Consider the following 23,453-nt stretch of genomic DNA (forward strand, 5'->3'; position numbering starts at 1 on the left):
GGTTGGGGGGTTGGCGAGCTCCGGCGTGCGGTGGTGAAGCAGGAAAGCGGCCCGGTAAACCTCAGTTTCCTCATCTGTGGTCGGACTCGGGACTCATCTAGCCCTGGCTTTGGCAGTAGGGCTGGTTTGGCTGGGCTGGGCTCTTGTGCTGGGGCGGGAAAGCACCCTGATGTGGCAGTCGCGGGGAGGGGAGGGGAACGGAACACCCCGCCCCGGTCTCTGGCCTCAAATCATGTTCCTGGTGCCCTCAGCTGATCCTGGAGACCCCATGAAGCCTGCACTTTTGTTTGCTCTGCTTGCAGATATGGAAGCAGGCCCCAAAAGGTTAAATAATTTGATCATCCAATCAATAAGTGGTAGAGCCAGGGTTTGAACTCAGGCTTCTGAGTATATCCTTTTAACCTCTTGCACTGTTACCTCTTAATGAGATGCAGCACAACTCCTCCAGCCTGAGGAGTTGCCAAAATGGATGAGGAGGCAGAGAAGTGACCAGAGGGCGATCGTGCAGTGGATGGCGGAGCTCAGAGGAAAAGGAGTTTGGGGGGAGCCGCAGAATGTGTGCTGGCCTCCGACTGGTATTGGGAAGCGCAGAGTGTGTTTGCCCATCGAGGAGGAAGGATAGAAGGCCACTGAGGGGGCCAGGGGACATGGACAGACAGTCGGGTTGAGGCTTTGATATGGATCTGGGCACAGGGGTTGAGGGGAGTGACCAGAGCAATAGGTGCATGTATGGGAGAAGTTGGTGGGCCCTGGTCTTCCAGGCCAAAATAGAGAAATTGAAGGCTTTCTTCTGTCCCCTGCATGGAGTGATGTGGTGGGGTAGGGCTTCCAAGGGTGGGAGTGGAAGTGGACCCACATGGAGGGCATTGGGGCCTGGGTGAGTTATGGGAATCTGAGTAAGATTGGCCCCACAGAGAAACATGCTGGGCCAAGACAGGAACCGGACGTCCTCGAGTCCAATTATTTAAAAAAATTTTTTGAACATTTATTCATTTTTGAGAGGCAGAGAGACAGAGCCCAAGTGGGGGAGGGACAGACAACAGTGAGGGAGACGGAGAACCCGAAGCAGGCTCCAGGCTCTGAGCTGTTAGCACAGAGCCTAACGTGAGGCTTGAACCCACGAACCGTGAGATCATGACCTGAGCCGAAGTCTGACGCTTAACGGACTGAACCACCCAGGTGCCCCTTGAGTTCAGTTTCTTAAACTGCTCTTCGGAGGTCTCAAGGAGGTTATATAATTAATTAATCGGTATCCCAAGAGGAACAAGTTTAGGGAGCGCAAAAAGTAAAGAAATTGGACCTAATAGATTCAATATTGTTAAACAGATTTTTTTTTTTTTTACTGCAGGACTTTTCAGAGCCTTTAATATGCACACCTGTCCATGATGTATAAGACAAGGCTGGATTATAAATAGCATATTTCTCAAACTTGCCTTGACCATATTCTATGAGGCATTATTGGGAGACACTGGTATGGCATAATTTATAAATGGTATAGTATGGTTATAAAGTGCTTTCCCTATTTTTTTAAAAATCCTTATAAACAACCCTATGGGCAGAGCACGAGTTATTGTTTCCACTGTACAAATAGGGACACCAAGGCCCAGAGAGGTCACGTAATGTTTATGTGGCAGAGCCTGTATGAAAGTCTACATTCCTGCCATCAAGTCTACTACTAGTGAAGGTGGGGGCAGGGCACAAGGGGCGTGGCTTGGCTTCACCATGGGGACTACCTGTCACAAAAGGAGGGAGTCTGAGCGAGGCATTGGGGTCTCTCCTGCCAATTTTTGGGTTTGGTTCTGTGAGTGATTTCTATCCCCCTGTTAGATCTGGATACACTGGCCCAACACACAGGCTGGCACACACACAGATGCACACTGGGAAAACAAATGAGTCCTAAAACCCAAGTGTAGAGCATTTTTTGGATTGTCTGCTATTTTGGTTCTCTCTCTGCAGGGTTTCTTCATCATTCAAGGGACTGAGGGCCTGTTTGTTTGGAGTGGTATAGGCACTGACCCCCTCCAACCCAGGAGAGAGATTCTTAATGTCCCACTTGGCCTGTTACACTTGTATAGTCAGTGACCAGAAGCTTCAACAGTTACATATTTTGGGAGAGGGAGGGAATGTATTGAGGGGGAAGCCAGACCCCAGTTGAACCCCATTTTTAAGACTGAGGCCCTCAGCCCTGCTGTCTCTGCGAGGTTTCCTACAGAAACTAAAAACTGCTCCCAAAGCATCTACTTCAGTCCAGGGGGCAGGAGAGGGGGACTGGCTGTGGGGGCCTCTTTGGAGTCTGGTGGGAGTGAAGGATGAGGAGAATCTCAGGCAGAGGGGGCCCTACCCTCTCCTATCAGGGGAGGCTGCTCCCCACCACCCACCCAGGGGGAAGGTGGTTGCCACTGTTTGTACATTTTCTTTCAAACTCACATCCGGTTTAGATTTGGTCAGGATGGAGCAGGGGAACCCCAGAGTGTGGCTGGCTGTGGTGGAGTTTGTTCATGTAAAAACAAAGAACCCATCCAAGTGATTAAAGAAAAGGAAAAGAATATTATGAAAAAATTCCAAAACATCAAAAAAGCTAAAGAATGGATCCCATGTATCCATTAACCAGCGTCAGTGATTATGAACTCATGAACTGTCTTGTTTGAGCTACACCCCAACCTATTTCTTCCCCACATTGAATATCGTACTAGGTACTTATTAAGAACTCTTGTTTCTTTTAATTGCGAAGAGATTTATTTATGGTGGTGTATAAGCACATACATAAAGAAGTGGAGGGCTGCCTGAGTGGCTCAGTTGGTTGAGCATCTGACTTCAGCTCAGGCCATGATCTTGGGGTTCACAAGTTCGAGTCCCGCGTGGGGGCTCTGTGCTGACAGTTCAGAGCCTGAAGCCTACTTCGGATTCTGTCTCCCTCTTTCTCTGCCCCCAGCTCATGCTCTGTCTCTCTCTCAAAAATAGGTAAACATTTAAAAAATTTAATTTAAAAAAAGGAAGAAGAAGAAGTGGTGACTGTCAGGAGCCAGTGTGGGATCCTAAAAAAAAAAAAAATAATTTTTCCTGATTAAGATTAGAGGTCTGCTACACAAAAGGAATTCTAAAGACAAATTAGGATTTCAGTAAGTCTCTTAGAATGTCATTGACAGGATGATTTGGTGTGAGGTAGGATGATGGTTTAGATAATAAGTTGAAATTTCATTTTTTTTGGTTGTTTTTTTGCAGCTTTCTATTTTAATGTAATCAATTGTATATTCCTTTCTTTTTTGCCAAATAAAAGCTCTTTTGAAAAGGCAAAACCACCATACCATTATCACAACCCCCCCCCCCCAAATCTCATGATTTAGTTTTACAGTTCATTTGCTAGAATCAGGATCCAAATAAAGCTACACATTGTATTTGTTTAACAGCCTGAGTGTCTCTTTTTTCCCCTCAGTATTTTATTATGAAACTTTCAAACGTACAGCACAATTAAAAGAACTTTTCGGTGAACACCTGTATACCCACCACCTAGATTCTAATATTCTTAAGCTGTACTTACTTTATCACGACTGCCCCTCTATCTATCCATCCATCTAGAGTCTCATAATCTGTAGTCACCCCATCTTTTTTTTTTTTTTTTCTCCTGAACTGGAAATTGTTCTGAGAATTTCTTCAGTTGGAGTTAGAGGAGGTGTGTTTGAGGCAGGTGGCCTCTCACTAGTTTTGGCCTCTTCCTCATCTCGCTGTGGTTAGAAGTTCCCAGCCCTCTGCGGTCCTGTGTGAACAGCTGCAGAGACCACTGTGTCCCCATTTGCCTTAGTGAGGAAGGGCCCGCCTGGCTGGACCCAGGTTTCCTGTCTACAGACTGGCAGGCTGTGGAGAAGAGGCACCGCCCTGCAAATGTGGTTTCTAGGGGAAGGGGCAGGTATCTTTGAAGTGGGTCCCTTTCGCCTAGTGCCCTGAAAGAGGCCTGGAGAAGGGTGGGAGTAGATGGGAAGCTAGCTGCCAGAGGCTTCAAAACCAGGTTGCTGGGGAATCTGAGGGGCCATTAAGTGGGGGCCTCCTCTGGGCCTGTGCCCAGGGCAGGGGGCTGTGCTGGGCTGGGCTGCCAGAATCTGTGTCACTGTCAGGAAGGTGTTCCTAATGCCTCTGGGAGGGCAGAAGCTGAAATACTTTACCCAAATCATGATAGGGAGTGGGTTTCAGACAAGAAGATGATAAAAAGGCATGTTGTACCTCCGGAGAAGGAAGGACAGGAAAGCCTCTAATCCATTTGTATTCTTATTTAACAACTGAAAATTTAGAACTTTTAATTCTAAAATATCTTTCAGTCCCATAGATTGGCCAGTTGGGAATGATGGGATGGACAGGAGAAGGGGAAGGAAGGCAGAGTAGAGAGGGAAGAGATGTGGGCAAGCAAGAAAAGAAAGTTCGGTTCCCAACCCCTACTGTGTCTACTAAAGAAAGCATAGACCTTGGGTGGGGATGAAGTGGAGCAAAAAGGCTGGAGAAGGACCTTAAGTGTTAGTTTACAGAACAGTCTGGGGACACCTGGGTGGCTTAGTCGGTTGAGTGTCCAACTTCGGCTCAAGCCATGATCTCCTGGTTTGTGAGTTTGAGCCCCGCGTCGGGCTCACTGCTCTCAGCTCAGAGCCTGGAGGCTGCTTCAGATCCTCTGTCCCACTCTCTCTGCCCCTCCTCTCTCTCTCAAAAATAAATGAATAGTTTTTTTTAATTAAAAAAAAAAAGAACAGTCTAAAACTCATAGGTATGTGAGGATGAGAACAGTCCTTATCCTTGCCCTCGGAATTGCTATTGGAATTCCTACTAAGAATTCCTATTACCTTTGAACCTACTTTTTATAGCTCTTAGACTGTTCTTATTTCTAAACTACCAGAAGCTGTGCTGTACCGGGGGTGCAGGAGAGACAGGCTGTTCTGTGGCTGCGTTGTGTAATGTTATGTTGTATTATTATTGTGGGCTGGGACCATGGCAATATTGCGTATCTTTATTATCATCTATAAAATGGGAGTAGTATCTACCTTTTAGAGCTGTGCAGATTAAATGCTACTGTATAATAAAATACTTGGCACTCAGTAGGCCCTCAATAGTGCTTCTCAAGCAGTGAGAAGTGCTTCAGAGCAGTGCTTCTCAAGCAATCCACGGTGAAGGATTACTCTCATGTTTTGGGTTTTGTTTTGTTTTTTCATTCCCATTTTGTTGTGCTCTGATTCTTTCATAAGATACTCAAACTGCTACCTCCCATTTTTCACTTCAACAGATTCAAAATTATTTTGTCACATTATTGTCAACGTTTCTGAATGTGTACTCTAAACTGAACTCATCTCTGCAGGACTGAGTGACAAACACAGATCCACCCAGCCCCGGACCTCACTTTGAGTAGCAAAGTGTCCAGAGGACACTGCCATTACTTTGAGGGGAGGTGTTGTGCCCTGGGGAGTATTTCTGGATTAAGAGTTGCTGGGAAGGAAGCTGGTATCTCTGGGCAGGAGAGGAACAACAGAGCCAATGAGTACCATGGGAAGCTGCATGTGCACCCTGGACTGCAGAGAGCCGGGGACCAGCCCAGGAGGGACTCAGTTCCTTCAGAAGGAGCAGGTTCCTAAACCTACCTCTGGTTTAACAGGTGCAAAACAGGTTGGAGGGGGGGGTGCAACTTGCCCAGTGGCCCATAGTTCAGGCATCCACCACTCCATAGCCTGCCCCTCCTCCTAGCTGGCATTGGGAATCTGAAGAAGATTGCCTTTCATTCTTGAATTGATTTAAATTTTAACGTGGTTTTTTTTTGTTTTTGTTTTTGTTTTTTTTGAGAGACAGGGAGAGACAGAGCACAAGCGGGGGGGGGGGGGGGGAGGGGCAGAGAGCGAGGGAGACAAAGAATCCAAAGCAGGCTCCAGGCTCTGAGCTGTCAGCACAGAGCCAGATGCAGGGCTCGAACCCATGAACCGTGAGATCATGACCTGAGCCAAAGTTAGACGCTCAACTGACTGAGTCACCCAGGCACCCCATTGAGTTGATTTAAATTTTATTTTAATTGAATTGAATTGAATTGAGTTGAATTGAATTGAATTTTTAAGAAAACTGTTTGAATTTTAAGAGTTTTGGATTTATAGAAAAATTGTGAAAATCGTTTAGAAAATTTCTAATAACCCAGACCCCTTTTCCTTATTATTATAAGTTAGTATGGTAGATTTGTCACAATTAATGAATCAATATTGATACATTTAGTCTTTTTTTTTTAATTTTATTTAAATCCAAGTTATTAGCATATAGTGTAATAATGGTTTCAGGAGTAGAATTTAGTGATTTATCACTTACATTTAACACCTAGTGCTCATCCCAACAAGTACCCTCCTTATTGCCCATACCCATTTAACCGACCTCCCGTTCCCTTCCCCTTCCCTTCCCCTCCAGCAACACTCAGTTTGTTCTCTGTATTTAAGAGGCTCTTATGGTTTGCCTGTTTTCATCTTACTTTTCCTTCCCTTCCCCTATGTTCATCTGTTGTTTCTTAAATTCCACATATGACTGAAATCATATGATATTTATCTTTCTCTGATGATTTAAATTTTATTTTTGACTAGATAATATATTCACATGGCTCAGCCTTCCAAAGGGACCAAAAAGTAAAGAATGAAAAGCCTCCCTCCATCTCTGCCACCTTCCCTATAAGTCAGAAAGGCCATCAGATATGTATCCTGTCACATGTTTTCATACATGAACACATGTTTCTGTCCACTGTGCGCACTCCACTATCTTACTGATTTATCATGGAGTTCATTCTTTCACAGCACAGACAAGCTTCCTTGCTCCTTTTCATGGCAGTGTGGTGTCCCCTTTTATGGAAGTACTGTGCTTTATTTAACCAGCCTCATGTTGGCGGACATAAAAGTTGTCTCTCATTTTCTGCTATTATAAATAACACGGCAGGAATCACCTTATAGGTCATTTTACACACGTGCCAAGACCTCTGTAGGTGTGGGATTGTGGAATCAGTGGGTTGCACAAAAATAATTTTTATCTAGGGATTGTGGAATCAGTGGGTTGCACAAAAATAATTTTGATCTATGTCATCAAATTGCCCTTTATAGAGGTCCCACCAACTTCTGCTCCATCAGTGATGGATCAGAGTTTGAACTAGGTACTTTTTCGGCCAGTTCCTCTAAATGTTAATTTTTGAAATCATGAGGTGGATAGCAAAGGATCACTAACAGGCTCTGGCATCCTTAGAGGAAAACCCTTGTAAGACTGTGCCCTGGGATCTGCGCTTTCAGGGTGTTCTCTGAGGGAAATCTCCTTTTGGGGGGGGGGGAAGCTCTTCAGAGGCCAGCAATTTTGGGTCTGTGGCTTTGAGTTGTAAGCAAACTGCAGTGGTCCTGAGAGTAAGGAGTGAGTGGCATTCCTGAGTGGGTCTAAAAATGCCATCCTGGCAGTAGAAAGCTCTGTGAAGTCTCAGGACCAAGCAGACCTTCCTGGAGGCATTTTGGGTTGGCACATAACTCTCTGAGCCTCATGGCTTCCTCATCCAGTAGTGGAGAGGATCCAGTTCACTCAGCAGCTATTTATTGGGTGCCTGTGTTGAGTGGTGGGCCTGGTCCTTACCCTGGTTGCAGGGGAGGGGCAGTGAACCAGCCACACTGAGCACAGCCCCTGAGGCTCTCATGAAACCACACTCAACCTCTAAGCCTGCACAGTGAGCACTGGGATCCCACCCATTCCCTGGGTCACCTCTCTGTGGTAGCAAGACGGTCACAAGCCTGGAGTTTTCAGTACTTTATGGGGAGATGGAAAGTTTAACCAAACAGTATGAATTCCCCTGCCAGGTGGTGAGGTCTAGAGATAGGTTAACATATGTGAGAGAACTCCAGAAAGTGCCAGGGCTAAACACGTCCACGGATTTGCCCTGCTATACCAGTACATCTGCTTTCTGCTGTAACTCTTTGCTTTTGTTGCTAAGTTATCCCTGGTTATGTTAAAATACCTTAAGAATGGAGAAAACCAGGGGCGCCTGGGTGGCGCAGTCGGTTAAGCGTCCGACTTCAGCCAGGTCACGATCTCGCGGTCCGTGAGTTCGAGCCCCGCGTCAGGCTCTGGGCTGATGGCTCGGAGCCTGGAGCCTGTTTCCGATTCTGTGTCTCCCTCTCTCTCTGCCCCTCCCCCGTTCATGCTCTGTCTCTCTCTGTCCCAAAAATAAATAAACGTTAAAAAAAAAAAAAAAAAAAAAAGAATGGAGAAAACCATGGTTTTCTGGTTACATGGAAATAGGAGCTCATGAAAATGCATTAAGCCACATCATATATTTTTCCTCTTGTTATTTGGGGGTAATTCCTTCTTGGTTTAAGAACTGATTACCTACAATGGGACATGGATGTGACTTTGTCCCTCATTTTAAATTCCGAAATTCTGGGAATTTGTCCCAAATCTTGGGAACTTTGCCTCCCCAATCACTAAACTACAGAAAACAAACCCAAAGGGGCAATTTGTACTGTGCCTATGATAGAATGCCTGTGTTTTATCTTTAAAGGCTGTTTAACTTTATGAAAACTGTGTCTTTATTTCTTTTCTCAGACCTGGGCCATTCATGTGCTGGGTTAAGGGTGGCTGGGTGGGTACAGGGACAGGTACCAGTTTCAGGGGATCATTGCTCTGTTTTTCAGATGACTTTGGGAAGCTGCTCCTGGCCGAGGCCCTCCTGGAGCAGTGTTTGAAGGAGAACCACACAAAGATAAAAGACTCCATCCCTTTGCCAGAGAAGAATGAGCCAAAGATGAATGAAGCCAGAAACTACCTGAGTAGTATCCTTAACCACGGGAGGCTGTCTGTAAGTGGTCAACCCCCTATGCCCGGGGCTTCCTCTCCTCTATCTCCTGCCTGCTATCTGCCATCAAGCCCTCTCCCTGAGTCACCTGAGCAGCAAGTCTCCCTTAAAGGTTGGCTTTGTAGTGTTCAGTACAATAGCCACTAGCCACATGTGGTTCTTGAGCACTTGAAATGGAGCTAGTCCAGAGATGCCTGGGTGGCTCAGTCAGTTGAGCGTCCAACTTTGGCTCAAGTCATGATCTCAAAGTTCGTGGGTTTGAGCCTCGCACTGGGCTTTGTGCTGACAGCTTGGAGCCTCCAGCCTGCTTTAGATTTTGTGTCTCCTTCTCTCTCTGGCCCTCCCTGCTCACACTCTCTTTCTATGTCTCTCAAGATAAAGCTGAGTCCAAACTGAGCTGTGCTATCCAAGTGTAAAACATATACTGGAATTTGAAGACTTAGCACAAAATGAAGAATGTAAAAGATCATTAATTCTTTATATGGTTTACATGTTCAGACGATAATATTTTGGATAAATTGGGTTAAATAAAATATATTGTTAAAATTAATGTCACCCGGTGCCTGGGTGGCTTAGTCGGTTAGGTGTCCAACTTCAGCTCAGGTCATGATCTCACGATATGTGAGTTCGAGCCCCATGTCGGGTTCTGTGCTAACAGCTAACAGCTTGGAGCCTGGGGCCTGCTTCAGATTCTGTGTCTCCCTCTCTCTGCCCCTCCCCCACTCACACTCTATCTCTGTCTCTCAAAACTAAATAAACATTAAAAAAAATTTTTTTTAATAAAATTAGTATCACCTATTTTTACATTTTTAATGTGACTGGAAAATTTTACTAGAAAAATTCAAATTATACATGTGGCTTAAGTTATATTTCTATTAGACAGCACTTGCTTGACCTAGTATGTGCCTAGTCCTTTGGACTCCTTAGGGATCTCAAGGAAATAGGACCTCAGTAAGCCCATGATCTAGTTGGAAACAGGCAAACATGTGAAGTTGGCTAGCGACAGAAGAACTCAGTAACAAGGCAAGCCAGTTTAAGTCTATGCATTTATTGATTGAATACCTACTGTATAAAAGGCACTGAGGGGAGGTATAGAGGGAAGTATAGTCAGCTCTCTCCAGACCTTTGCTGCTTAAAGCATGGTCCACCCACCTGCAGTATGGGCATTATCTGGGGAGTGCAAAATCTGGATCAGAATCTTTGTTTCAACAAGCTCTCCTGGTGATTCATGTGTGCATTAAAGTTTGAGACCATTCTAGATTACAGTGTATCCTGAGCTATAATAGAAGTATGGGTATGTCATTAGAGACCCAAAGAGGACGTGATTTTTCAAGAGATATTCCAAAGTAATATACTTTCTGACTTAAACATTTTATGGTAACCGACTCTATGCAAGGCATTATACTATGAGGGCAATAAAGATGTACTGATTCAACATGGACCCTGCCCTCAGGGAGGTTGCAGGTTTACTGGGAAAATAAGTCTTTTTTTTTTTTTTTTTATGTTTATTTATTTTCGAGAGAGAGAGTGAGGGGGGGAGAGGCAGAGAGAGAGAGGGGATCAGAGTATCCGAAGCAGACTATGCGCTGACAGCAGAGAGCCCTAGGCGGGCCTCGAGCTCACAAACTGTGAGATCATGACCTAAGCCAAAGTCAGACCCTTAACCAACTGAGCTCCCCAGGTGCCCCCAGGAAAATAAGTCTTATTGGCAAATTGTCCTAGATGGACTGTGACACATGCTACATGACTAGTGTACATGAGGAGGCAAGTTCAAGGAGGATACTCCCTGGGGTGAGCTGGGGAGTCAGCCCGGGGTGATGGTGGCATTAGAATTGGACTCTTCGTGGGGGGTGGGAGGGTCTAGACCTTGAAGAGGGGAGGGTATTGACATATAGAGATAGGATAGGACATTCCAAGAAGGAAGCAGTGTATAATTTAATGGTTTCTCTTATTAGATTCTCATTCAAATATGTCACTTAGCAGGAGCAAAAGGGAATGGTGAGAAATGAGGTGACAGAGGGACTTTGGGGCCAGTGAGCGGAGACTGAAAAACTAGGCCAAGAAGTGTGGGACTTTTTCTGTGGGGGAAGTGTCCTGGAAGTCTAACGATCTTGTCTTTAGATTCCTGAGCAGGGATTATGGTAGCTCTGGGAGGTTTTGTGTTGGACTAAAGCAACTGTTTGACCTAGAGCATGTCTTCTGACCTCTTGGGCCCTCCGGTTCCTCATCTGCCAATCAAAGAGGCTGCACTTGATTGGTGTGTCCCAGGCTTTTCCCATCAAGACCCCTTTTAATAGTTTCCTTTGCCAGACTCCATTAAATATTTAAAAATTGTTTTTAAAGTAAAAAATGACTCGGACTCACTGGTAAAAAGTCATTAAATAAACAAGTAGTTTGAAGTAAAAGTTTTTGTTTGCCAGCCCCACCCTCACTCCCATCCCGAGTTAAGCGCTGGTCATCATTTGGTGTTATGTCCCACATGCCTTTCTCTGTGCATTAACAAACACATGTGCACACATATAGGTTCTAATCAGAGTCCTTGCATCCATATTTGACAAGAACTTTTACCTGGAGCTTTCCCCATGCCAATATTTCATTCTCTGCATTGGCTGAATAGCATCCATGTATATTATTATGAAAACTGTTTGTATGCCAAACCACATTTAGGAAGAACAAATTTTAGCATGCTCTATTAACTGAAGACATCCATAGTCACCAATAACACTGAGATATTCACCATTATCCACACCAAAGCCAAGAACTTGATGTTGATTAGGCAAAATGAAATATTACAAGTAGTATGTGGGGTGCCTGGTGGCTTAGTCAGCTAAGTGTCTGACTCTTGATTTCGGCTCAGGTCATGATCCCAGAGATGGGGGATCGAGCCCTGCGTCGGGCTTGAGCAGGCATGGAGCCTGCTTAAGATTCTCTCTCTTCTGGGGCACCTGGGTGGCTCAGTCAGTTGAGCGTCTGACTTTAGCTCAGGTCATGATCTCACAGTTTGTGGGTTTGAGCCCCACGTCAGGCTCTATGCTGACAGCTCAGGGCCTAGACCCTGCTTCAGATTCTGTGTCTCCCTCTCTCTCTCTCTCTCTGCCCCTCCCCTGCTCGCAGTCTGTCTCTCTCTCTCTCTCTCTCTTTCAAAAATAAACATTTAAAAAAATTTATTTTAAGATTCTCTTTTCCTCTGTCCCTCCCCCTCTCGCACTCTTTCTCTTTAAATAAATAAATAAATAAATAAATAAATAAATAAATAAATAAATAAAAATTAAAAGAAAAATGATGACTCATGCCCTGTATTTATCTAGCTCCTTTCCAAAGAAAAGTTCAAAACTCTTTTCTGGACTCGCATTGCTCTGATGCTGTTGGCATTGCTGTGATGGGAGGTGAGGGTGGTTGTTAATTGTTATCTCGCCCTCACCGATGGTGTAAATTAAATTAGCCTGAGCAATGAGAAAATGTGCCCGTGGCTCGAAACCAACATGGGGAACAGCAGTATCTTTGCCCAGCTAGGAGGGACCATGGGTCCCGAGGCTCTGGGAATGTGTCATTTGTGGCCCTAGCATAAGGAGTGGGTGGCCTGTTTGGGTGACAAGCAAATGCACTTGAAAAATTCAGCCTTGGAGAGTTGACCGATAGTCGGAACAGGTCAGGCATACAGGGGCTGAGTGGGTCCACTTGGTAGAGGCATTCTAGCAGTTCAGCAGACAGAGCCCTCTGGTACTCAGGGAGGCTTCTTAGGAAGAGGTGGGTGGGGAGCAAGTTCCCAAAGGATGGAAGAAGATCCAGATAGACCAAGGGGGAAGTGGGGGGAGACTGTTCCAGATAGGGAGCTGTGTGAGCAAAGGCAAGGGGAAAATTGTGTTCATAATGACCAAAACACCAGTGCAGAAGAAGAATTTGGCTTTGCTGTGCTCTGTATCTCTTAACTGGCTTCTGAGAGGGCAGTAGGTGGTGGGGACTGGTGGAGGCTTTCCCTGGGGCTACAGGTTCCCCAGACTCCAATCTCCCTGAAGGGAAGCAGGGGTAGCACAGAGGCCCAAGGTAGGAGCCAGCACTGCATTTCCAAGGAGCTTTATGGACAGAGCTGCTGCTGGGTGGTAGGGGCAGTGTCCAGAGCCTGGCCCAAAGTGGTGGTGGGGCCAGCTGAGCGCAGAGATGGAGGCCGAGGGCTAGAGCAAATGGCCATGGAAAGTGGGAGATCTTGGAGGGGAGCTGGGCACATGTCCAAGAACAGGACTTTGGGGCAGGGCTGAGCAGACCTCCTGAGGGAGGCCCCAAGAGTCCTTGTATGGGGTTGAAGATTTGGGCATTAGCAGTACTGGAGAAAGAAAGGGAAGAAACCAACTGGCTTGAATTCAGGCACTTGATTCTGCACTTGAGATGAGGACGGTGGCCCAGCAGGCCTTGGCTCTCCTGCCTTCCTGTCGCACTGCTGACAGGACCCTTCTTACCACAGAGGTCCTGCTGTTGCAGGTGGGGCTTCAGTGGCTGGCCCCTTACCTGCACAGCTTCTTTCCAAGGCCTTTCCCCTCACTGTATATTTGTACAGATATGCATGTAAAGAGGACCCCCCCAGTTATGTGAGCTTTAGGCCCCACAAAATTTGGTTAGGTCCTTGACTCCTACTTGTGTTGAGAACAAATGCCTGAATTCCTGAGCACCAACCTTGGGCTGAAGCCTTCTGGACAGAAGACAGAGCCCAGTCTGCAAGCTGCCTGGGGTCTGGTTAGGGGAATAGTACACACACACATGAAATAATTGGGCACTCATGTAAGGATTTCAGTGAGAACCATAGTGTAGCCCACAGACTGCAGGTGTGGAGAGAAGAGGGACATCACATGTACTGAGGACTGGGGGGGGGGGGCTTCCTGGAGGAAGAGGGGAGTTCTGAGGAGGGTCTTAGGCAAGTCGTCATGGCTCAGTGGGATGGGGTGGGGGTCCATCCCAGGGTACCTGGTGGGGGTGGGGATGGGGTGGGGAGGCCTTGAGGCAGAAGCCTGCTAATGTGTTTTTTATCCTTTTAGCCACAGTACCTGTGTGAGGCCATGCTGATCCAGGGCAAGCTGCACTATGTGGAGGGCTCATACCGAGATGCCATCAGTATGTATGCACGGGCTGGGATTGATGACATGTCCATGGAGAACAAGCCACTGTATCAGATGCGGCTGCTGGCAGAGGCCTTTGTCATCAAAGGTAGGTGTGGATGCAGCTGGGGCCCTAGAGGGCACAAACCATGGCTCCCCTCCACCATGTTCAGCTCCTTACACCCTGGCCCCCTGTGCCAAGAGCATTTGGTAGCTGTAGGAGAGCAGATGCTATACTGACAGTTGGCCTGCAGGGCCAGCGTTCAAGATACGTGACCCCTAGTCGTGCCCGGGCGCTAACCAGCCAGGTGGACACCAGCGGCAACCAGCCACACCAGCGCATGCTGACTGACGGCAGCCACCAGGCCAGATATCAGGAGCCTCAGGTTCTCGCCTTGGCTCCGTCAATAACTAGCCACCCAACTGCACGCCCTTGGGCAAATTACCACTTCACCTTTCCTGGCCTCAGCTGATTTATGTGTGAAACAGACTTATAATACCTGCCCTCACAGGGTTACCATAACCAAGAGGAATCAGCTGGGTCGTGATGTTGAGAAAGGCTTAAAAACAATGCCATCCCGTCGTCAGGCTGGTGCTGGGGACTGACATTGGCTACAGATCAGATGCTCTGTGGTATAGAGCAGCCTGTCCCTCCTTGGATATTTGTTGGGCACCTGTGAGTGGCCCAGAGATCAGTGATGGGCAGGTCAGAACCAGTTCCCAGAGTAAGGGGTGTTGTGGTGAGGACCCAGGCACACAGGGTCAGTGATGGAGAAATTCCATGATATGGAGCTGTGGATGATGGCTCACCTGGGGCACTGTTTAGTGCCATTGAACTGACCCCGAAGGGGTTACATGTTAGTAAAAGCCTGAGCCCAGACTTTGTGCTTCAGGCTTCTTCTTCCCTGGATCCATGAACCCTAGGGTCACAGAGCCTGAGGGATGGCCCTCAGTGGCAGTGCGGTGTCCCAGGAACCCCCTCCTGCCCAGATGGTTGTCAGGAATCTTAGATGTTTGGTCATCTCCTTATTCCAGCACAAACCAGCCCCCAGAGAAAAATCCAGACATGCTTATGGCCATATGGAGATTGGATGTTTGAGATGGTAGAGTGTCACCTTCTTCTCTGTTGTAGATAGGGACATTCTCTCCATCTTGTATATGGGGAAACTGAGGCCCAGGGAGGCTACGTACCTCGTCCAGAGTTGCCCAGAGATTTGTGGTGGAACCAGGATTGGAACCTCCACTCTGTCTCCTTTGGATCCCAGGGGACATCTTTGCAGAGCATGGCCTCCTTTGACTCTGGCTCCTGGGTTTCTCGAGGGCTATTTGTCCACCCCTGGGTCCCTTTCCCTTTAGAGAGACTATTCACAATCTCCCAGGAAGTCTGCTGAGATTGTCACCCAGGACAGATGCAACACCAGCATGTAGGAGGACAGGTGGCCATCTAGGTTAATCCAGTATGTGGGGGTCTTCTTCCTTGGCTCTCTCGTCCCTTTCTCTGTGCCCCAGCATAGGCTGGTCTTGGGGGTGTTTTTCATTTAGTGTTTGGGTCTTTTGGGCCTCTTGAAAACCACTCTGCCATGGACTCCCCAAACCTAACACCCTTCCTCGGGGGCCCTTTCCAGCACTTTTTCCTGTAGACCTGGCTCTACCTACTGCTCCCTGTCTTCTGCTCTCTACTCTTTCCAGCACGCCTCCAGCTTCTTGGGGGAACACAGTCCTGGTGGTCAGAGGTCCTGCAGGGGAGGTAAGGAGCCAAGCGCCACTGGCGTGAGCTGCTTGGTCGTGGCGTGTGCTAGCTCCCCGCCCCTCGCTGACTGCACATGGCCTCCCACGCACCTGTCTCCTCTCTGCTTGTCCGTCCTGTCCTGTTGCAATGCCTGTGCCCTACCTGCTGCTTGGCGTGCTGAGTTTCACCTGACCCTGTGTATGCTTGAGATCATGCATGAGGTCTCCAGGGTGTGCATGATGTTGATTTTCCTGGGTTTGGGGGTACCTGGTGGGTCGCCCCATGCAGAGAGAAGGGGACGGGGATGGCTGGTCATGGGGTTGTCTTAATCTGCTGGGCTCCCATAGCAAAGTACCTTAGACTGTGTGGCTCAAACAGCAGAAATTTATTTCTCAGAGTTCTGGAGGCTGGGAAATCCAAGATCCAGGTCCTAGCAGGGTCGGTATCTGGGAGGGCTCTCTGCTTGGGTTGAAGATGGCCACCTTCTCGCTGTGCCCTCACATGGCTTTTCTTCCATCTCTTTCTCTTCTCTTCTTATAAAGTCACCAGTCCCATCACAAGGTCCCCACCCTCATGACCTCATCTAACCCTGACTATCTCCCGAGGGTACCATCTCCAAATACCAACACACTGGGGATTAGGACTACGTGCAACATGAGCTGGGGGGAGACACAAACATTCAGTCCATAGAAAGGATGGTGGTGGCAGGAGGCCACAGAATTCACAGAATGATAATAGTTATTAATCCCTCACTCCATGCCAGGTACACCCTCACTGAATCCACACAGTAGTAAATAGGCCTCATTGGGTGTTCTCTTCATTCCCTTGTTATAGATGAGGAGTTACAGTTGATGAGGTGAAGGGACTCGTGGATTTCATGGGAATAGCAGAGCTGGGATTTGAACCCGGGAAGCCAGAGCTTGTAGATTCCCCCATGGTAGTGCTGCTCAGAAGCCTAGACTGAGAGCAGTGACAGAAGCAGTCTAGGCCAGTCTGCCCCATGTTACAGATGAGGAAGTCAAGGCTGATGAAGTGGAGCGTCCTTACCCAGGACAGTAGTCAGCTTTGTTTGAACTAGAATCCTCTACCCGAGGCAGCCTTACAGTTTTAGGTCCTGTCTCCAGGTAGCCACCCCTCCAGGAGCCTGCCTTCCCTAATCCCAAGTGTTGTCTGGCCAGGCCATTACACCACAGTTTATTTACTGTTTTGCACTGGCTTCTGCTTCATGGTTCCACTTGGTGCCATCCAGTGGGACAGGGAGTTTTCTTGGCACACCTGTCTGGAGGAAGGAGGATGGGGCCATGTGTCACGGGGCCTGGAGGCTCAGTGGGGGCGCATGTATGGGTATCTCCAGTGGAGCTCCTGGTCTTGTTAGAGGAGTCAGGAACAGGCTTGGGGTCTCTTCACTGCACCCCCCTCCCAGCCCCCAAAGACATAAAAATACACTCAACTCACCCACTTTCTGCTTCAGGGCAGAGTGATCTGGTTATGTGTCCTTCTGAAGCATCACTCACAAGGACTAGGCCTTCCTCTGAAGTCAAGGGGATGTGGGTGAGACCGGAAAATGCTTTCTGATTCTCAGGGAGGGCTCTAGACACCATCTTGCAGTGGTCTTGGGTCTCTCTTGCTGAAATGCAGAAACAGTACTTGCATACGTGTGTATATTGCATGGGGGTTACGTGACCCTCCAGCTTCTGTAACGGGATTCATGTTCACCTCTACTCTATAAGGTGGGGGGGTGGGTAATTGTTATGCCTACTCTAGGGATGAAGAAACAGAGACTTGCAACCTGTAAGCAGTGGAGCTTAGATTGATGGCCGGGTGGTTGTCTCTCAAGCTTGTATCCTGCCTGTGACAGAGGACCCCACCTGGGGAGCAGATTGCAGTTACCTCCAGGACAGGTTCACACAGATGAGAGTACAGGCAGTGCACAGAGCCCTGAGAAAGGAGAGGGTCCTGCCAGTTACTGCAGAATCCAGGGGCCAGCCAGGAGGAACGATGCCTGTGGGCACACTGTTGTTCTGTTCCTGACAGTAGTCCACGGGGGGCCTAACTGGGCCTTGGGCAGACGGGGGGCTTCTACCTCTCCTGGCCTCCATCAGCCCTGGGTTGGCTAGGAGCTGCAGCCACCAGTGAAGCCCTGTATCACTGTCCCATGGGTCTGCTTAGTGTGGAAGCAACCCAGGGCAGTGGTGTTGGTAGGCAGATTGTTCAGAAAACTTCCTTTTATATGTCAACATTGGTTACCTTGGCCCAGAGTGAGAAGTCTGCCCCTCTACCACTCTGTTCCTTAGGCCCTGCAGTGGCTCCAGTGTGACTTCTGCCAGCCCACCATCCCCTGACCAAGCATGTCAGACCAGGGGAAAGCCCTGGGAAAGGAAATGTTCCCAGCCCATTCCAGGTACAGATGGTGGACATCTATTTTTGATGGCATTGCCCCACCACCATCTTGGTTTGTTTCAAGGGAACATCTTCCATTTACTTTGTATTAAAAAAACAGTCCAGGGGTACCTGGATGGCTCAGTCAGTTAAGTGTCTGACTCGTGATACTGGCTCGGGTCACAATCTCATTGTCGTAGGATCAAACCCTGTCTCTCCCTGTCGCACTCTGCCCCTCCCCCACTTGCACGCAAGCATGCATGTGCACACCCTCTCCCTCAAAATAAACAAATAAACTTAAAAAAAAATGTTTTTTAAATGTAGAATAATTTGGTTTCGAGGCCCTTCTCAGAGGGCCAGTCTGCAGTGCTGCCCACCCTCACGAAGCCCTAGGCAGAGCCTGCTCATTTGATTCTGCCTGCTCATGGCTCCCAGCCCTGTCTTTCTGCTGAACTTGAAGCCCTGGGGGGACAGGTGGTCATTCCTTCTGCAACCCCAGTCTTCTCTGCCTCTTCTCCCTTCCTGGAGCCACTCACATTCCAGCTGAATGAGGTCTCCACCTGGTGTCCAACATGGTGTGCAGAGTTTTGTCCCTTTACCTTTTCTTGAGCCACTGCTCTTGCCCAGCATGCCCCTTTTGTACACACAGAGATAGCCCTAACACTCCCTTTAGGTGCAGTTCAGGTGTATCTTCCACCAGGAGGCTTCCCTTGTGTATAACTGCAGCCTATGGCATTCTTTTTCTCCTTCAAGCTCATTTGGACCTTGACCGAGTCTCCCCGGTTAGAAGTCAGTATGTTCCTCCTGCCAGGCATCTGGCCCCTGGCCATTATACCCCTCAAGGTCCTTGGCTCTATGTCTTACAGAAAAAGTAAAATTTGCCAGCACCTGCCAGGGTTGCCAAGATGAATAGTAGGGCTCCCTTCCCTTGAGGGAGTGGCAGTCAGTTGAGCAAAGCCTGCTTCTGGTGTGATATGGCTCTGGGAGAAGCAGCTTCTCTGGAGGAGGAGCTAAGCAGGTAGTAACTATGGCAAGACCGATGAGTCACAAGCTACCTGGTGCCTCTCTTTCCTGTCCAGTCCCTGACTCAACAGGCCACAGCATTAGTGGAGTTTATGGTTTGGAAAAATCAGGAAATGGAAATTACTCCAGAGGTGGCTAGTCTGTAGCTTATTTCTGCAGCCTATTGGGGGCAGGACATTGGACTTCTTGCCTGGCCTGGGTGCCCCAGCCATGTGGCTACCCCCAGTTCTGTTCTCTGCCTTGACACCTGAGAAGGGCATTTGCAAAGTCCCCTCTGGGGCTGCAGCTCCTTAGCAGCCCACTTCCAAATGGGGGTCACACACCTGGGATCGCCTTACACGATGAGCGATGAGCGGTCTGAGGCTTTGTTTTTGCCAGGGTTGGGATCTGTCTGGCTCAAAGGCCCTCTAGAGCAACCTAGTAATAAGCCTTTGGACATTTGGCATCAGATCATCTCCATGGGTAAGAACCTAGAGCCAGAGATTTTGTTGACTCAGACAGAGCCCTTGGCTCTAGAGCCAGGCCCAGTGGTTTCTGTCTCTGCATAGGCCTCAGGGCCCCTCTCAGCCCCCAGCCCTCAGTTTAATGGGTAAGCAATAGGCTGGGCTGAGGGGTGCTCACACCTCTTGCCCTCAAGCTGCATCTGGCTCTGTAGCAGCACATGAGAGCCACAGCACAGGATCCTTGTGAGATCCTGGGGGTGAGGGGTGGAGGTGGATCAGGCCTTTCCCAGGCCACAGCCTTAGCTCTTGATACGGTCTGGTCTCCCTATCTCCAGGAGCAGAAAATTTCCAACCCTGCTTATCAGACTTGACTGTTGGCCACCTTGGATTGTTGTCCGCAGGTAAAAAGGGCCCCTGGCAAAGCTGCATCGTCCAGAGGGATTGCCAGGAGTAAAGCTTGCCCTTTTTGTAGACCTCGCTGTGGACCCTAAGAAGTATCCAACATAGGCCAATATCCTGAAATGTTTCTACCAGATGCCCTAAAGCTCCAGCCTTCACCTCAAGACAAAATAGGCTGCATTTCAATGGGCACTACTGCTGCTATGTATCTAGAATTCCAGTTTCTTAATTGTGAGATGGTCAGTCCTCACTCTCGTATCTGACCTTAAGTCAGCCAGGCTTGCATTTCAGAAATTGTGCCCTCTGACATCATCATGCTTCTGGGGATCAGTTTCCATATAACCAGGCTTAGGGTTGTAATGACAAAAATGTAACTCCAACTAGCTGGAAAAGCAACAACAAAAAGGAGGGAGGCACTGGAAACGTATGACCCCATGTAACTAGAAAGTCATTGGAGGTAGGTGGCATCAGGCATAGCTGGATCTAGGGGCTCCATGTGTTGATGTCTTAGCACCTCCAGGTTTACGTGGTTCTGTGCATAGCACTTACAGCCTCAGGAGAAGAGAGTGCCTCATTGACCTGACTCCGTCTCGTGCCTACCCTGGAATCAGTTACAGTGACCAGCATCAAACCTCTGGGTTGGTGCCAGGGGTGTGATTTCCACCTGAATCTGGTGGACTGAGTTGGAGGAATGGTTCCTCAAAGGAAAATCAGTGTGCTGTTAACCACAGTAGGTGAAAGGTATGGAGGGCAGAATCCCAGAGCTCAGGTAGAACTGACTCACCTCGGGTAACACCACTAGTGACCAGGTCAGGATGTGAACTTGGCTCTCTCTGACTCCAGCTTTTGGGGTCATCCCTGATACCCCAAAAGTACTTGGGGATTGAACCACTCTGCTGCAGAGAGAGGAAAATGAATGGAGCTATTTGGAGTTTTTCCTGGTTAGCTTGGAGGTGAACCTGAACTTAGGGAGGAATTATCTGCAGAGGAGTAGAAGAGGTACCTTCCAGGTAAAGGAGAAGTCCAAAGAGAAGCCCCAGGAGAAATGGAGGTGACTTGTTTGGTGGGGGGCAAGGGGTGGTGGTGCCAGGAATGACTGAGCATGAGAGCCTTGCAGTAAAGCTCAGGGGGTCTTCTTGCTGGTGTTCTAGAACTTTATTCCTGGGTCACCATGCTTTGATGGGCATGCAGGAGCTTCAGGGCCTGCACTTTCAATATCTCAAGCTTACCCGGTTCAGCCCCACAAGCCACGGCATCACTGTCCACCTCTCAGGACTGTTCCATGGCAAACAGCTGCCTCTCCCCTCAGGCCTGTGTCACTTCCAGTTCTCCAGCACTAGCTCAGTGTGGTAAGGTGTGAGGGAGGAATGACTCCCCATTTCCCTGAAAAGCCACGAGTCCTGCCCTTTTCCCCTCTTGCTCGCAGCCCAGCACCAGGGAGGCCACAGTCCATGCTCTGGACAGGCTTGCTCACAGGCTGACCAGTAGAAGATTGGCCTGACTATGGAGAAAAATGGCCCCAGTTCCCCCAAAATACTGCAGCTAGGTGCTAAGTGGTGAACAGGCTGTAGAAAGTAAAAATGTAAACAAACAAACAAACAAAAAAAACCACTTAGCAGCTGTGAGAATTATGATCTGCAAATTCTCTTCTCACTTCTTGAGTGTTTGTTTTCTTTTTTCTTTTCTTTCTTTCTTTTTTTTTTTTTTTTTTTTCTCCTGTCCTCTTTTGGTCACTGCAACCCCAGGCTATTCTGCTCTCGCCTGGGAACTTGTGGCTTATTAGAGTTTGAAAATAAAAACACCAAGCTTCTCCTAGGGCAGGACATGGTGGTATATTTGGTTTTGGGGTTTTTTTGTTTTTGTTTTTTTTAAGTCCTGGTATGGCAGGAATTAGCTATTGATTTTGGCTTCCTTCTCAAAGGGGCATGGGTCGCTTGCCCTGTGGGGAAGCAGGTCAGCACTGTCAGTACCGCTGCTCTGTCCCTAGACTGCAGTCCACAGTCTGGGCTTCCAGAGGGAGAGGAGTGCTGTTGGGGCATCTTGGAAGGAGGCTGGGTGTGTTCATTGTGTGTGTACCTGGCCTTCACTGAGTTCTTTCCTGGGCTGGGGGTGTGGAATGCAGGCAAGGCTGTGAGGGGTGCGTTTGAGGGGCCCATCCCCTTGCAGAGTGGACAGCTTCACTGCAGCCACCAGGGGCTGGCCAGAAGCCTGAGGTTTGGGAACCCTTGGGGGCATGGCAGGTAGGGGGAGACATACATAGGGAGTCTGGGCCGAGACAGCAGACAGTATTGAAGCCAGAAGACCTGGATCTAGTTTGGACTCTGGCGCTTTTAACTGAGGGGTGTTGGAAGGAATCTCTTCTTGAATTAGAGGTTTCATCTGTCACTCTAGGGAAGGACCAGATCCCTTCCAGAGAGATCACTGTGAGCCTCACTTAACATTCTCTGAGAACATGCATGCTAATCTATATAATACCGTCTAATTTCAATTTCACGGCCCGCGTGAGTTGGGCATCGGTGGTAATCCCATTTTGTGTTTCAGGAAATGGAGACTAAGATCTCTATAAACATTTTGGGGTGTATCCTTCTGGTCTTTTTTCCTATAGGTTTATATGTGGCTTTTTAAAGAACAAAAATAAGTTCATACAATCATACTTTATAATCTCTTTTCTAAAGTGAGTATTTTATGAGCCATTTCCCACTACATATCTACATCACTGTTTAAAGCTTAAGTGCATCGCATTGTTAGAATCTATTGCAGTTTAGCAAGCTTGTCTCCTGTTATTGGACCTCTAGGTTAAATTTCATCTTTTTGCCATGATAAATAGTGCTATGGTAGATATCTTTCAAACTAAATTTTTGCTTATGTCATTAATTTTTTAGTGATAAATTCTTAGAAGTAAAGTTAGCGGATCCACTTTTTGGAGACGGGTGCATGGAGTCAAGTTGTCCACTTTCCTTTTTTTTCATTTTTTTAAATTGGTAAAATGTACAGACTCATGAAAAGATACTCAACATCACTCATAATCAGGGATATGCAAATCAAAACCATTATGACCTATCACCTCACACCTGTCAGAATAGCTAAACTCAACAACACAAGGACCAACAGGTGTTGGTGAGGATGCGGAGAAAGGGGAACCCTTTTTCGCTGTTGGTGGGAATGCAAACTGGTGCAGCCACTGTGGAAAACAGTATGGAGGTTCCTCAAAAAGTTAAAAACAGAACTAACCAATCTATGATCCAGTAATCATGCTACTTGATATTTCCTCAGAAAATACAGAAGCTCTAATTCAAAGGGATACATGCACCCCTGTGTTTATTGCAGCATTATTTCCAATAGCCAAGATAAAGAAACAGCCCAAGTATCCATGAATGGAAAAGGATATGTGGTGTATATATACACAATGGAATATTATTCAGCCATAAAAAAGAATGAAATCTCATTATTTGCAACAACGTGGATGGAGCTAGAGAGTATAATGCTAAGCGAAATAAAGCAAAGAAAGACAAATACCATATGATTTCACTCATATGTAGAATTTAAGAAACAAACATAAAGAATGAGCAAAGGAA

The 23,453-nt window shown here is 47.7% G+C and overlaps 1 protein-coding gene across 2 annotated transcripts in view; it reads left to right on the forward strand.

Annotated features, from left to right (window-relative positions):
• The window catches only part of TTC7A (tetratricopeptide repeat domain 7A), a 120,220-nt gene that overhangs the window by 884 nt on the left and 95,883 nt on the right, over positions 1-23,453 (forward strand). For both annotated transcript variants that reach the window (XM_030310547.1, XM_030310546.1), the window contains exons 2-3: positions 8,658-8,821; positions 13,846-14,014. In XM_030310547.1, coding sequence (XP_030166407.1) covers positions 8,658-8,821; positions 13,846-14,014 — 333 coding nt within the window. The remainder of the gene's footprint in view (positions 1-8,657; positions 8,822-13,845; positions 14,015-23,453) is intronic.

This window comes from Lynx canadensis, chromosome A3 (assembly GCF_007474595.2).
Source record: "Lynx canadensis isolate LIC74 chromosome A3, mLynCan4.pri.v2, whole genome shotgun sequence".
In the NCBI taxonomy this organism is placed as follows: domain Eukaryota; kingdom Metazoa; phylum Chordata; class Mammalia; order Carnivora; family Felidae; genus Lynx; species Lynx canadensis.